Source organism: Erpetoichthys calabaricus, chromosome 17 (genome assembly GCF_900747795.2).
Source record: "Erpetoichthys calabaricus chromosome 17, fErpCal1.3, whole genome shotgun sequence".
Lineage (NCBI taxonomy): Eukaryota > Metazoa > Chordata > Cladistia > Polypteriformes > Polypteridae > Erpetoichthys > Erpetoichthys calabaricus.
In genome coordinates, this window is record NC_041410.2 from 84,748,284 (window position 1) to 84,762,299 (window position 14,016).

The 14,016-nt window shown below is 42.8% G+C and overlaps 1 protein-coding gene across 4 annotated transcripts in view; it reads right to left on the reverse strand.

Annotated features, from left to right (window-relative positions):
* Window positions 1-14,016, reverse strand: part of LOC114667466 (collagen alpha-1(XI) chain-like) — a 377,917-nt gene that overhangs the window by 130,710 nt on the left and 233,191 nt on the right. For all 4 annotated transcript variants that reach the window (XM_051920865.1, XM_051920864.1, XM_051920867.1 and 1 more), the window contains one exon: window positions 699-752. In XM_051920865.1, the coding sequence (XP_051776825.1) occupies window positions 699-752 (54 nt within the window). The remainder of the gene's footprint in view (window positions 1-698; window positions 753-14,016) is intronic.

Here is a 14,016-nt window from a genome sequence, read left to right on the forward strand (position 1 = left end):
ATCTATCTATCTATCTATCTATCTATCTATCTATCTATCTATCTATCTATCTATCTATCTATCTATCTATCTATCTATCTATCTATCTATCTAATCCTGTCTACTATACTAAAATTGAGATTATCTATCTATCTATCTATCTATCTATCTATCTATCTATCTATCTATCTATCTATCTATCTATCTATCTATCTATCTATCTATCTATCTATACTAAAATTAATATCTATCTATCTATCTATCTATCTATCTATCTATCTATCTATCTATCTATCTATCTATCTATCTATCTATCTATCTATCTATTCCTGCCTACTATACTAAAATTAAGATCTATCTATCTCTATCTATCTATCTATCTATCTATCTATCTATCTATCTATCTATCTATCTATCTATCTATCTATCTATCTATCTATCTATCTATCTATCTATCTATCTAAAATGTGTCTGAACACTTTCTGAATTCACTACATATTTCTTTTATATACTGTTGCTAAGCTTAAAGCACTTCAAGCTACCAAAAGCTATAAGAATTGTAATTCCATTTGGATTCGACATTTTGCTTTGTTTTATATCTGTGACATTGATGTAGTGTGCAGATTAATGGCCATCCTTTTCTCCAGTGACTTTAGTGAACTAAGCCTTGTTCAAATTATTTGTTTGGCCCACTGCTCACCCTCTGCCTCAGTACTTACCGGCTCTCCTCTTTGCCCAGGGTGCCCGGGCAGGCCATCCTTCCCTGCTGGGCCCTAAAAGAAATAAAAAGCAAAAAAGGGTGTGACTGTAATAATACCTAAAAGACTTCCAGTTTAAGAAGTGAATAAAAGCGGAGGTAGATGGACCTCCCACTCCTTGCTTCGTAACAGCATGTGACCTCCATGGAGCAACGCAACCACCAAACTAGATTTGGACTGAACTCTGTTACTTAAGAACACAACTGAGATGCAAATTCTTGTGAGGACCACTAGGTGGCGCATAGTTCAACCAGTTCATTAATGGGCAGACATTGCTGAGCTCCATTTATGTCAATCAGTTTCAAACCACTTTGTTTCCTGTCTGTTTTAACAAATCTGTGCATTCAGGTGTATTCATTGGGTAATTTATAAAATATATATTTGAATGTACCTGTGAACTTGTGATAACGCTCCGAGTATACTCTTGGTGAAGAATGCTAAACAAAAATAAAGTGAACTGAATTTCTGGTGCCGTCGGAAACAAAATATGAATAAGTGGGGGACACTGGTGCACGCATTGGAGACTGAAAATTTGAAAATACATACATATGCCTTACAGATTAAGAGTGAGTAAAAGAGGAGGAAGATGGTGCCACCCACTCCTCGCTTAGTCACTTCGCAAAGTGCCACCAAACTAGATTTGTACTGAAGTCTGTTACTTAAGTATTGTCACCCTGGGGCCGAGAAGAGGGGGCGCTGCTGCTAGCTGTCTCGTCTTTTTCGTCCTCCACAGTGGAGAGAAAATGCCAAGTGAGGTCAACTGACTCCACCCTTTCTGGTCTCTGGCTTATAAAAGAACATGATGTGCCGGAATGAGGCATCACTTCTCTCCAGAACGACCAGAGCTAAGGTGCTCCATTACCTTTACGCAGCAGCCATCATTATTCCTGGTGGCTGCTATTTTTTGCTTCATTTTAGCATTGGTTTTGTTTGGACTATTAAGTAAAATGGGGATGGCTGGGTTGGCTGTCCTAAAATTGATTTTTGTTTGAGACTGTTCCTCCCTTGGATGACCACAGTATACACTCATTCAGTTAAACTCCAGATGTCAATTCTGATGAAGTTCCTGTGAAGACCACTAGGTGGCACCTAGTTCAACAATCAGGTTATATTAATGTAGATATTGCTGGACTCTGTTTATGATACTCAGTTTGTTTGCTGTCTGTTTATATGCATTTATGTGTACTGCTTAGGAAATTTGTAAAGTTTACATTTGTGTTTACCTCGTCACAATGTTCTGAGCCTACAGTCGGGAAACAGCGCCATACAAAGAGGTTGGGAGCACGCAGTGATACAGTGCATTACTGCACCCACCAGACGACAAAACACCTCAGGACCCCAATTTAGGACCCACAATGGGCGACACCTCAGTACCACACTGAACAGTGAGAAGTTTTATTTTTACAGTGGCTGGAGTGCCAACCCCCAAGTTTTCCCTATCAGTTGGAGGACCTGCTTGCAGGGCTGGACACAGGGTAGCATCGTACCCAGGATGGAGCAATTCCAGGTTAAGTGCCTTTCTCAAGAGCCCAACAGAGTGGAATCACTTCTGGTATTTACAGGATTCAAACCAGCAACCTTCCAATTGCCGGCACATATCCCTATCCTCAGAGCCACCACTCCACCTGGCTATACAAACACAAAGTGAATTGAATTGAATTTGTGGTGCGCCCAGGAACTGAATATGACTAAATGGACACACTGGCACACACACAGTGTGTTTAAGGGATACATACTGGGAGTTGGTATTGGAGATAGGGGGTCGATCAGAAGGACACAAGGATGTGGTGGCATTCCAAAGAAGAACTTGATTTCTTGGTTCTTCTGTTTTGCCAGTTCACACTGGTTTCCACGAATCATTGTCAATAAATGTAACAGTCAGAAAATGTTCACAGTATACAATTTGCAGCGGTTTGCCACCTCACATTGATAGAAAGTTCCAGACCAACTTGGAGTTCTAGCCAACGTAGGATTTGTGATGGTTATTTCCATATTGGGATCACTCCATGGAAGTTGGTAATTAACGTTGAATGTGAATTAGGAGATAGAACTTCACCAGTCCGTGTTGTCCTTCAGTGTTAACAGCAATGGCTGACTTCATTTTAAGGAATCCTGAGAGTCGGGGGGTTATGCTAGAATGGGAATGTTCTCCAGACATGTCACTATCATGACCCCCGAGACACATCTGAGGACAAAAGAAAGTGCTGGTCAGGGATTTGAAAGCAATTCTTCTTGGAAGAGCCGACTTTAGGATTTGAACTTGAACTTCAGAAGAACCTGGATGAGATATCGGGACAGCTTGGCTATTAGCTAAACAAACGGGCTTGATGGACTGAATGGTCTCCTCTCGTTTGTCAGATTTCTTACATGAGTCATAGTCGGTAATCTCACTGTGGAATTCTGTACCAGCTAAAGGAATAGCAAACAAGACTGACTGATACCCACCTGTAATAAACTAAACGGGAGGATCTAAATGCATGGATCACTTTCTGGAATGAACGACCAAATCATGGAGTTGAAGAAGAAACTCTGACAACCTTTAAGAAGAATCTCAATGAGATACTTGGACATCTTAGCTGTTACCTAAACAAAGGGGCCTGATGGACAGAATGGTCTCTGAAACATGGTGTTGAAGCAGAAACTTTGACAACCTTTTAAGAAAGACCTGGATGAGACATCTTGAGTATTAGTTAAACAAACAGTCTTCATGGACTGAATGGTTTCCTCCTTGTTTGTCAGATTCCTTATGTTCTTATTGATAGTCACTAATCTCGCTGTAGCGTTCTGCACCAATTACAGGTATGGCAAACAAGACTGACTGATACCCACCTACAATAAACTAAACGGGAAGATCTAAATGCATGGATCACTTTCTGGAAAAAACGACCGAATCATGGAATTGAAGAAGAAACTCTGACAACCTTTAAGAAGGATCTCAATGAGATACTTAGACATCTTAGCTGTTACCTAAACAAAGAGGCCTGAAGGGTCTCCTCTCGTTTGTCAAATTTCTTACGTTCTTATTGATAGTCAGTAATCTTGCTGTAGCATCCTGTAACAATTACATTAATTGTAAAGACGACTGACTGATACTCACCTACAATAATCTAAACGTTAAGATCTAAATGCATGGATCACTTTCTGGAACAAACGACTAAGTCATGGAGTTGAAGCAGAAACCTTGACACCCTTTAAGAAGAATCTCAATGGGATATCAGGACAACTTAGCTAATAGCAGAACAAATGGACTTGATGGACTGAAGAGTCTCTGAATCATGGAGTTGAAGAAGAAACTCTGACAACCTTTAAGAAGAACCTGACTGAGATATCAGGACATCTTAGCTATTGGCTAAACAAAGTGGCTTGACGGACTGAAGGGTCTCCTCTCGTTTGTCACATTCCTTATGTAAGTGTTCCTTGAAACACATACACTGAAGGTTGAAGTTGAAAAGGTCATTGGGACATATGGCCAAGCTAACTACAAACAAGTCCAGCTTTTCCAGGGCATCTCCTATTGGGTAACAGGGGGCAAAGAAATAAGGACACGGGATTTGAGGGCTTTGAGTGAGGAAGCATAAGCTGTATACTTGCCTATCTGGAGTTCAAACAGGGGGCTCAGTCGGCTGACGTCCTTCACAGGGGTCTCCCACTGGTCCTCACAGCCTTTAATGGCACTATGGGAGGATGGCTGCACTCTCATTCTTATTCAGCCCACGGCAGCCAGGTGGAGGTAAATAATTTAGCCAGCATGAATATATTAATATCACGCGTACTCATCCATAAAGCGAACAATCACTTGTGAAAGGAAACACAGATGTTGTCCCTGCTGGTTAAGCTGCTAATTGCACGTCTTGTTTTTAAGAGCCTGTCGTAAACTGCATTAGGGGACTGTAATCTAATGTAGCAGATGCCGAGTACAGCAAACTCGATCCCCTATCTTATACGTGACTTATCCTTTAACACAATCTACACCAGTCAATGTGTTTTTTTTTTTGGCACCAAGTTGGATGGATGCCCGAAGCGCAGAATTGCCAACGGACTTTCGGGTCTGTAGGGTCATTTCACCCCATAACAGCAAGTGTAACAGCAACCCGTAACTGATTGGGAGGTCAAAATATCACGGAGCCTCCCTGGCAATTATATGCATATCATTTGCATATATGCAAATTTGTGACAGTGGTTCACAGATCTACAAATAGCTTCCATGTGGGCGCCAATGCATCTCCAGTAGCCTTTAGTTACTTTGGGCACCAAAGCATCTCCAGTGGCCTTTAGTTACTGTGGGAGCAAATGCATCTCAGGTGGCCTTTAGTTACTGTAGGTGCCAATGCATCTCCGTTGGCCTTTAGCTACTGTGGATGCCAATGCATCTCTGGTTGCCTTTAGCTTCTGTGGATGCCAGTGAATATCCAGGGGCCTTTAGCTACTGTGGGAGCAAATGCATCTCCGGTGGCCTTTAGCTACTGTGGGCACCAATGCATCTCCGGTGGCCTTTAGCTACTGTGGGCACCAAAGCATCTCAGGTGAGCTTTAGCTACTGTGGGCACCAATGCATCTCCGGTGGCCTTTAGCTACTGTGGGCACCAATGCATCTCCGGTGGCTTTTAGCTACTGTGGGCACCAATGCATCTCAGGTGAGCTTTAGCTACTGTGGGCACCAATGCATCTCCGGTGGCCTTTAGCTACTATGGGCACCAATGCATCTACGGTGGCCTTTAGCGACTGTGGGCACCAAAGCATCTCAGGTGGGCTTTAGCTACTGTGGGCACCAATGCATCTCTGGTGGCCTTTAGCTATTGTGGGCACCAATGCATCTCCGGTGGCTTTTAGCTACTGTGGGTACCAATGCATTTCCAGTAGGCTTTAGCTACTGTGGGCACCAAAGCATCTCAGGTGGGCTTTAGCTACTGTGGGCACCAATGCATCTCCGGGTGGCCTTTAGCTACTGTGGGCACCAATGCATTTCTGTTGGCCTTTAGCTACTGTGGTGCCAGTGCATCTCAGGTGGCCTTTAGCTACTATGGGCACCAATGCATCTCCGGGGGCCTTTAGCTTCTGTGGGCACAAGTGCATCTCAGGTGGCCTTTAGCTATTGTGTGGTAAGACTTCTTTGTCTGTGGGTGCCTGTTATTTATTACCAGACGTGAATGAATGAATCTGTGGCTGCCACACCTTCATCTCTATAAAAAGAACACCAATACCAAACCAGGTGGAAGAGGAATAATGGTTCCCGTGATCAAAAAGAGAATCTCCAGATGCCAGTATGATCATCAGCCAACAGAGGGCGCCTTCTTTATCCAAATGTGAGGACTAAGCTGTCTTCGTGTCCATTTAATGTGTTCTTCTATAGCAGGGGTCCCCAACTCCAGTCCTGGAGGGCCGCAGTGGCTGCAAGTTTTCATTCTCACCCTGTTTTTGCTGCTAATCAGCCTCTTTTGAATTAATTGTGTTTGACTTGCTCTTGAAGACTCAGACTCCTGAATTGTTTCTTTTTCCCTTAATTAGCAGCCAAACAATAATGAGATACAAAATGAGCCAAAACAACTGGTGACCATCACACAATATCTGAAAATAAAGAAAGATGAAGGCCTCAGGAATGCCAATCTGCTCAGGTCCCCAAGTCATTTTAATAGTTGCTCTTACAAAAGAGAAAATCAACAATTTTGGAAATGTCTGCTATTACACAATGAGAGCGGCAACAAGCCATGGAATTAAAGAACGGGTTTAATTAACGACAAGACTCGGCGCCTAATTAAGCAATTGGTTGGAGTTTGAGGCCCTGACTTAGTTGGTCTTCTGTTGGCTCACTCACTTCATGTTTCATTTCTGTTTAAGGAAAGGTCTTCATTCAATTAAAATAAATTCAGAAGAAGTTAAATAGCAGCTAAAACAGGTCACTAATTAAGAAAAGGGTTAGAATGAAAACCTGCAGCCACTGGGGCCCTCCAGGACCGGAGTGGGGGACCCCAGTTCTATACTGTACATTATACTTACTGTCTGAAGAAGGGGCCTGAGTTGCCTTGAATGTTTGCATGTTGTAATCTTTTGAGTTGGCCACAATTTTCTTGACTTCTCATTACATTCACAATGGCTAACACGGTACAACACCCTGCCACTATGGATATACTCAGAAAATTGTTCACATTTGTTAACAGAATACTGGCCGACATGCAAGCATTTTGCAAGGTTTTGGAAAAAAGGAAACAAATGGAAAAGTCTGAGGGTCTGACACAATTGCTAAAACGTGTTTCATTTCCATCCTTAGCATGGCGGTGATGAGCAGCTCTGCAAGCCGTGCCCCTTCTGGTCCCACTGCTCCTTAAGTCCTGGTGTGACTGGAAGTCAGGTGTCATGCATGAATGTCTGTGGCTCTTCTGAGGTGGGTACTACCACCCTGGGTTGAGAGGGGGAGCTCACGCTATCTTTCTCCACCTTTGTTCTCTCTGCAGTAGAGAACGCCCACTGCGGGCAACCGACTCCGCCCCTTCTGGTTCTCCACCTATAAAGCTGCCGGAAGGAGGAGCTCCTTCTACCCTGACCAGAACCCTACTGATCGCTTAGCCTGATGGCTTTTTTATTTTGTTTATTTTGAATCCTTGTATCGGTGTGCCCAGCGGGCTCTTTTTTGGTTACGTTTGTTGGACACAATTAAAAGGGGGCAACTGGTTTGGCACCCCAACATTTATCCATGGAGCTTGCAGTGCTTTCCTACACCACACAGCATTTGCTATCAGACCAGCTTCAGTGCAGTGCCCATTATAGGGGGCATCTGAGGCCATGATCCTCACAGCACGTTGGTGTTCTTTATTCTGTCCCAATTAAACGGGACCCCAAAACTCATCCTGAGCATGTCTTAGCTTTTTATAATTTATACAGATGTTCTCAAAATTGCTGAATACTGTACGGCATTTTAGGGGAGTGTGCAACCAATCAGCACTTTGGCTGCACTTTGCACCAAGTGGAAAACAACCATCAGTTCTGTCTGAGGGTCCTAACAAAATACAGTAACACTAAAATAAAACACAGGCCACCGCACTTGGGAAAGTTGCAGTACTGCCTGGTCCCAGCAGGTGGTGGGGGGAGGGTAAAATGTGCCCCCCAAAAAAGTTTATCAGTGAAAATATGTGGCCTTGGCCTTCTTAAAAGGGAACTAAAACACAGCCTGTGTATTTGAGCTTTAATATGTCTGACACATTAGCACACATTCTTATAACAACACATCATGATTCATATCACTGAGCCGTTATTATATTCTAAAGGGTGTGAGTCGTTATTTTTCTGGTTTGGCTGCATTTCCCTACTTGGCCAAAGGGTGTCGCCATTTCCCAGTTTCTCTAAAACATTGCGTACGCATGGCTCAGAGTGGCTGTAAATCGACACAAGTCTCCCCTCCATCTCGATGTTTTTGCACGGGAAGCTGCGTAGGCACATTTTGAGCTTTATTTTTGGGGGGTACACCAGCTTTATAAATGAAGCCCCCTGGTGATTTTGTGGGTCTGAAAACACAACATAAACCCCCTTACAGTATGGGCTAAAATCCAGACACACAGACATAACTTCGAGTTCTCAGTTCTGCATGTAGAATTACAAATAAATCCTTATTTCTGTGGGCTGAACTACTGAGCCCTTTGTGTTTTGTCTTCGACGGTTATGATCATGCAAGCAGATCCACGTGTCCAAATTCCTCCATCCTCAATATAAAGCTACGGTGCAAAAGGATTTTGTTTTTCAGTATTGGAGCTGGAAACCTGCTGCAGAAGAGCAGCTCACCTAGGACATGGATCTCATTTTTTACTGGCAAGCACAATTAACCCAGCACGCCACATGTAATTTAAACCTCATAATACGAAGTGCAAAACCTCGCAGGTGCATTGGCCGAATTCTGATTGTTGATAATAAATGGCTGCAGAGCTGGAGCTGCACAGCACATTTAAAACGTGGTTGACCCCAGTTCTCCAATAAGATACATCTAGTGAAGCCGCTACAAAGGGTCTTTATAGCGAGACCTTCACATGTGCTCAGCACAGCTGCCTGTTGCCATGGAGACGCCAAGTGGACAGACACACACACAAAAGGAGTCGCTCGTTCGCTTGTGTCACCGGCACTGTCACTGCACTTGTGCTGTCCTACTTTCAGGAGGTAGTATTTGGAAGAGCAGTCATGTTTGAAACTATCACAATAATGAAGTTTTAGGCTGCCAAGCAACAGAAAGGTCTAATTATTGTTATTATAGAAAGAACGAAAGAAAAACTAAGGCCAAATAAAAAAGAGAGAAAGAAGGGACGACCAGGCATCAAGCCTCAACACATCGTCCAGGATTCGGTTCATTTCAGTTCTTGCAGCTCATGTGCTCATTAATTTAAATTTCACCGGGTCTGACACAATTGCTAAAACATACTTCATTTCCATCCTTAGCATGGCGGTGACAAGCAGTACCGCATCGACATTCCATGACGTACCCCTACTGGTCCTACTGGTCCTTTTGTCCCAGTGCTAATGGAAGTCAAGTATCATGGGTGATTGTCTGAGAAATACTCGCTGGGCTCCCCTGAGGTGGGTACTACCACCCCGGGTCGAGAGGGGGGCGCTCACGATATCCTTCTCCACTTTTGTTCTCTCAGCAGTAGAGAATGCCCACTGCAGGCAACTGACCCCGCCCCTTCTGATTCCCCACCTATAAAGCTGCCGGAAGGAGACGTTCAAAAGCGCGCCACAGGCCGGAGCTCCTTCCACCCTGACCAGAAGCCTAACAATCGTTTAGCCCAGGGGTGTCGCACTCCGGGCCTGAAGGGCTGCAGTGGCTGCCGGTTTTCATTCTAACTCTTTTCCTAATCAGTAACCAGTTTTCACTGCTAATTAACTCCTTTTCCCTTCATTTTAATAGACCTGTTTTTTTTAAGGATTCAGCCCTCTGAATTGATTTGTTTCTTCATTAAATTGCAGCCAAACAGAAATGTGACGTGAAACGAGCTGACAAATGACCAGCTAAACTGAGATTTCAAACTCTAACCAATTTCACTCCAAACAGACTCTTAATGAGAAGCTGATTCTTGCTGTTAATTAAGACCGTTATTTAATTCAATGGTTTGTTGCTGCTCTCATTCTGCCACAGCAGATATTTCCACATTTGTTGATTTTTCTGTTTTTTCTAAGAACACCGTCAAAATGTTTTGGTGACCTGAGAGTTCAACCTTACTGAGACCTTCAGCTTTCCTTATTTTCAGATATTGTGTGAAGAAATGCAAGAAATGTGTTTTATGACAGACAGACAGACAGACAGACAGACAGATAGATAGATAGATATGTTAGTATAGTAGGCAAGATTAGACATTTAGATTAACAATAAAGGTGATAGATAGATAGATAGATAGATAGATAGATAGATAGATAGATAGATAGATAGATAGATAGATAGATAGATAGATAGATAGATAGATAGATAGATAGATAGATAGATAGATAGATAGATAGATGTTAGTATAGTAGGCAAGATTAGACATTTAGATTAACAATAAAGGTGATAGATAGATAGATAGATAGATAGATAGATAGATAGATAGATAGATAGATAGATAGATAGATAGATAGATAGATAGATAGATATGAAAGGGGTGGTACGGTGGCGCAGTGGTAGCGCTGCTGCCTTGCAGTTAGGAGACTCGGGTTCGCTTCAAACAGGGAGTTTGCATGTTCTCCCCGTGTCTGCGTGGGTTTCCTCCGGGTGCTCCGGTTTCCTCCCATGGTACAAAGACATGCAGGTTAGCTGCATTGGCGATTCTAAATTGTCCCTAGTGTGTGTTTGTGTGTGTGTGTGTGTGTGCCCTGTGGTGGGCTGGCACCCTGCACAGGGTTTGTTTCCTGCCTTGCGCCCTGTGTTGGCTGAGATTGGCTCCAGCAGACCCCCGTGACCCTGTAGTTAGGATATAGCGGGTTGGATAATGGATAGATATGAAAGGGACTATTTAATAGATAGATAGATAGATAGATAGATAGATAGATAGATATTAGTTTTAGTATAGATAGATAGATAGATAGATAGATAGATAGATAGATAGATAGATAGATAGATAGATAGATAGATAGATAGATAGATAGATAGATAGAAAGTGTGGCAAGCGGCTGGGGGTGGTGCCCAGCCGGGACGCCCAGGAGGACAGGAGGAGGGCTCATGCCTCCTCCAGACCATGAGAGGGCAACCGCCCTGGTTCCTTTAGGGGCAACGGGTGCAGGGCTTGGAAGCCCAACCCTGTAGGGGCCCGTGGTCTCCACCAGGGGGCGCCCCTATGCCTGAAGGGCCCGGAACACCAACACTTCCGCCACACCAGGAAGTGCTGGGAGGAAGAAGATTGGGAGCACCCGGAAGGCTTCCGGGAATACAGCCGGCACTTCCGCCACACAGGGGAGTGTCTAGGGAGTGTCGGGAATCACCTGGAGCCCATCCGGGCACTTATAAAAGGGGCTGCCTCCCTGCAGAGAAGGACTGGAGTCGGGTGAGGAGAGGACAAGGTTTCGAGGCAGGAGAGAGGAGGCGGCCTGAAGAGCAGGCAGAGTAAGAAAGAGGCCTGGACTTTGGGGGAGTTTGGTGTGAGAAGCACTGGGTTGTGCACTTTATTGGACTTATTATGTATAATAAACGTGTGGTGGACTTGAATATGGTGTCCGTCTGTGTGTGTCCGGGCAGCTTATCACGATAGATAGATAGATAGATAGATAGATAGATAGATAGATAGATAGATAGATAGATAGATAGATAGATAGATAGATAGATAGATAGACAGATCTGTTCATGCCTGTTGTCCCTGTTGGTATGTCTCTCTTATAACTGGCTAAAGTGAAAGCAGGCCTGACTCAGGGTGCCATCTGATGGCTGCCTACCACCTACTGTAGCAGAATGCCCAAAGGTGCTTACAGACAGTCTTGAAAATGCAGATATGATTTTAAACCTGTGTTATGAAACATTCATAACAATTCCATAGCCAACTTCATAACATAAAGTAGAGTTCCTTTTAATTTTAATTTGGTAATATTTTGCAGCTCTTTAGGAACTAGCAGGTATAGGCAGGTTCTCGCTCCTACTCATGTAGGATCTACTGAGGGAAGCAAGACTTGCTGGCTTTTTTATAAGATCATTGGCAGCTCAACCACATCCCTTTTCTTTCAGGCAAGGGGTCCATATACTGTATCTATGACATGTTTCTTTTTCACTGATAGTGACTTGGTGACATTATTTTGAACCCTGTCACTTATATGTGAATTTTTATTACTTTTTCTGTCTGCTGGGTTGTGATTAAGTGTCAATAAAACTGCTATAAACTCTCAGTTTGCCAAGCCTTGATGTAACGACTTTCTCATTTAGTAGCCACTGTCTAAATGTATTTGGACATTTTCTGTTTGAACATTTTCTTGTCTCCGCTCCACTGTTGTTCTAATCCTTGTATGCTTGTTTTGTTGTATAGTGTTACATTTTATCAAAGACTCATGCACCTTTTTATTTAATAATTTTTTATGTTTTGCTAGATATGATTCTGTTATCATTCATGTTTTTGGTCATTATGTTTTGAATATCCATCTCTCAGTTCATTTTCCTAACCTGCTTATCCAGCGCAGGATCGTAGGGAAGCAGTGACCTTACCCAGCATGGCAGGAATAACCCCATCGTAGGCTGACCACACGCGCACACCACTCTTAGGCCAATCCGCCTAACCTGCATGTCTGTGGACTGTGGGAGGAAATCAAAGCACCCATGTTGACCCAAGAAAACATGCAAACTCCCACACAGGGAGCACCCAGTCTCCTTGTTGTGAGGCAGCAGTGCTACCACTGAGCCATTGTGCCTCCCCATATTGATTTTATTTAATTTGTTACTAGGGGGCATTTCCACCTTCTCGCTTCGCTCACCAGCCCCCGTGCCTGCACTACATGCTAGCCTCTTTGCGGTTCTGCCGCTCACGTATGGGGATGCGGATGTACAATTTAAACATATTTTTATTTTCATGGGAATTGTTACATATGCATAATAGAACTATTTTACATTACAGCGAGTAATTCACCATATTCAAAAAGAGTAAAACGTAATAGCTTGAAAGTAAATTATGTTTCATGTTGCGTTAGAGTTATTTGTTGCGTTATACGATTTTGTTCTGTTTGGCTTTGAATTTAACACGCAAATACTTCTTAAACTTACACTTTTACTGTAAAACATCAGTAAAAACAATTTTTTGAATTAGCTTTTCCTCAATATCACATGGAATTTTGATTCCGTGTTTGGACTTTCATCGTGACAACACAACGTATAACTGCCCGTGAGTGAATTTTGTTTCTTTCTCTCTATTAAATAAACCGACTTTTTCGAATGATTAGCGCTGAGATTTGCTTAATTGTCTTTGCAAAAGTTATTCTAACAGGAAACTGTTAACGTTTTAATACGAATGGCATATCAAGATCTCCTGTGGTGTGTAATGTTATCCGCGGGAGGTCTACTACATTACCTTTCTTGGATACATCCTTCTTTCTACAGTAATTTGTGTGGTGGAAGACTGGACGCTGTTAATGTTTGTAGATATTCTTGGTGATATTGTAAGCTGATGTTTTCATCTTCAACACCATCACCACTAACTGCTTCAGCAGAGTCTATTGATACGCCTTTAACCAATTTGCTGTGTAACTGATCGACATTTTTGGCGTTAATTTGTTTGACTTCATCGTTTCTTGGTACTAGGATTGCATTTTTTCTGTTGATAACCCTTTGTGATGAAATTCTTCACTAAGATTTGGACATAATGCGTCTTCTTTAATTGGGAACTTAAAATGAGGAAAACATTAAAATTTATAAGAGCTGAGAGAGCAGAAACTGTGTCTGTCAAAAGCATTCACGCGAATGAGAGGTGAGAGGGCCGTGGACGTGGTTGAAAATGGTTGAGAGGAAGCAGTGACTTGAAAAAAATCTTCCAAAAAGTCTCGTCTCGTCGCAGGATTTTTTTTTATTATAAAAGAGAGATATTTTTAATATGTTTAGTTTTGTGTCCTGTTCCCTTACGTTATAATTTCAAGTGGAGGTGCCACCATGACATCACCACTGAAGGACCACACTCTGCCTTTATATTTAGATGGAGGAAGCGCGTTCCCTCAGAGGTTCTTTGGGGTTAAAGAAAATATTTCTTTGGATTGTCTGGACGGACTTTTTTTTGTGATTTTCCTGCTTCTATCTCTGGAATTCATCTCTGGAATTCATTTTTGGATTGACTTTCCAGACAAGCCTTATTGCCCTTATTTGGCCTGT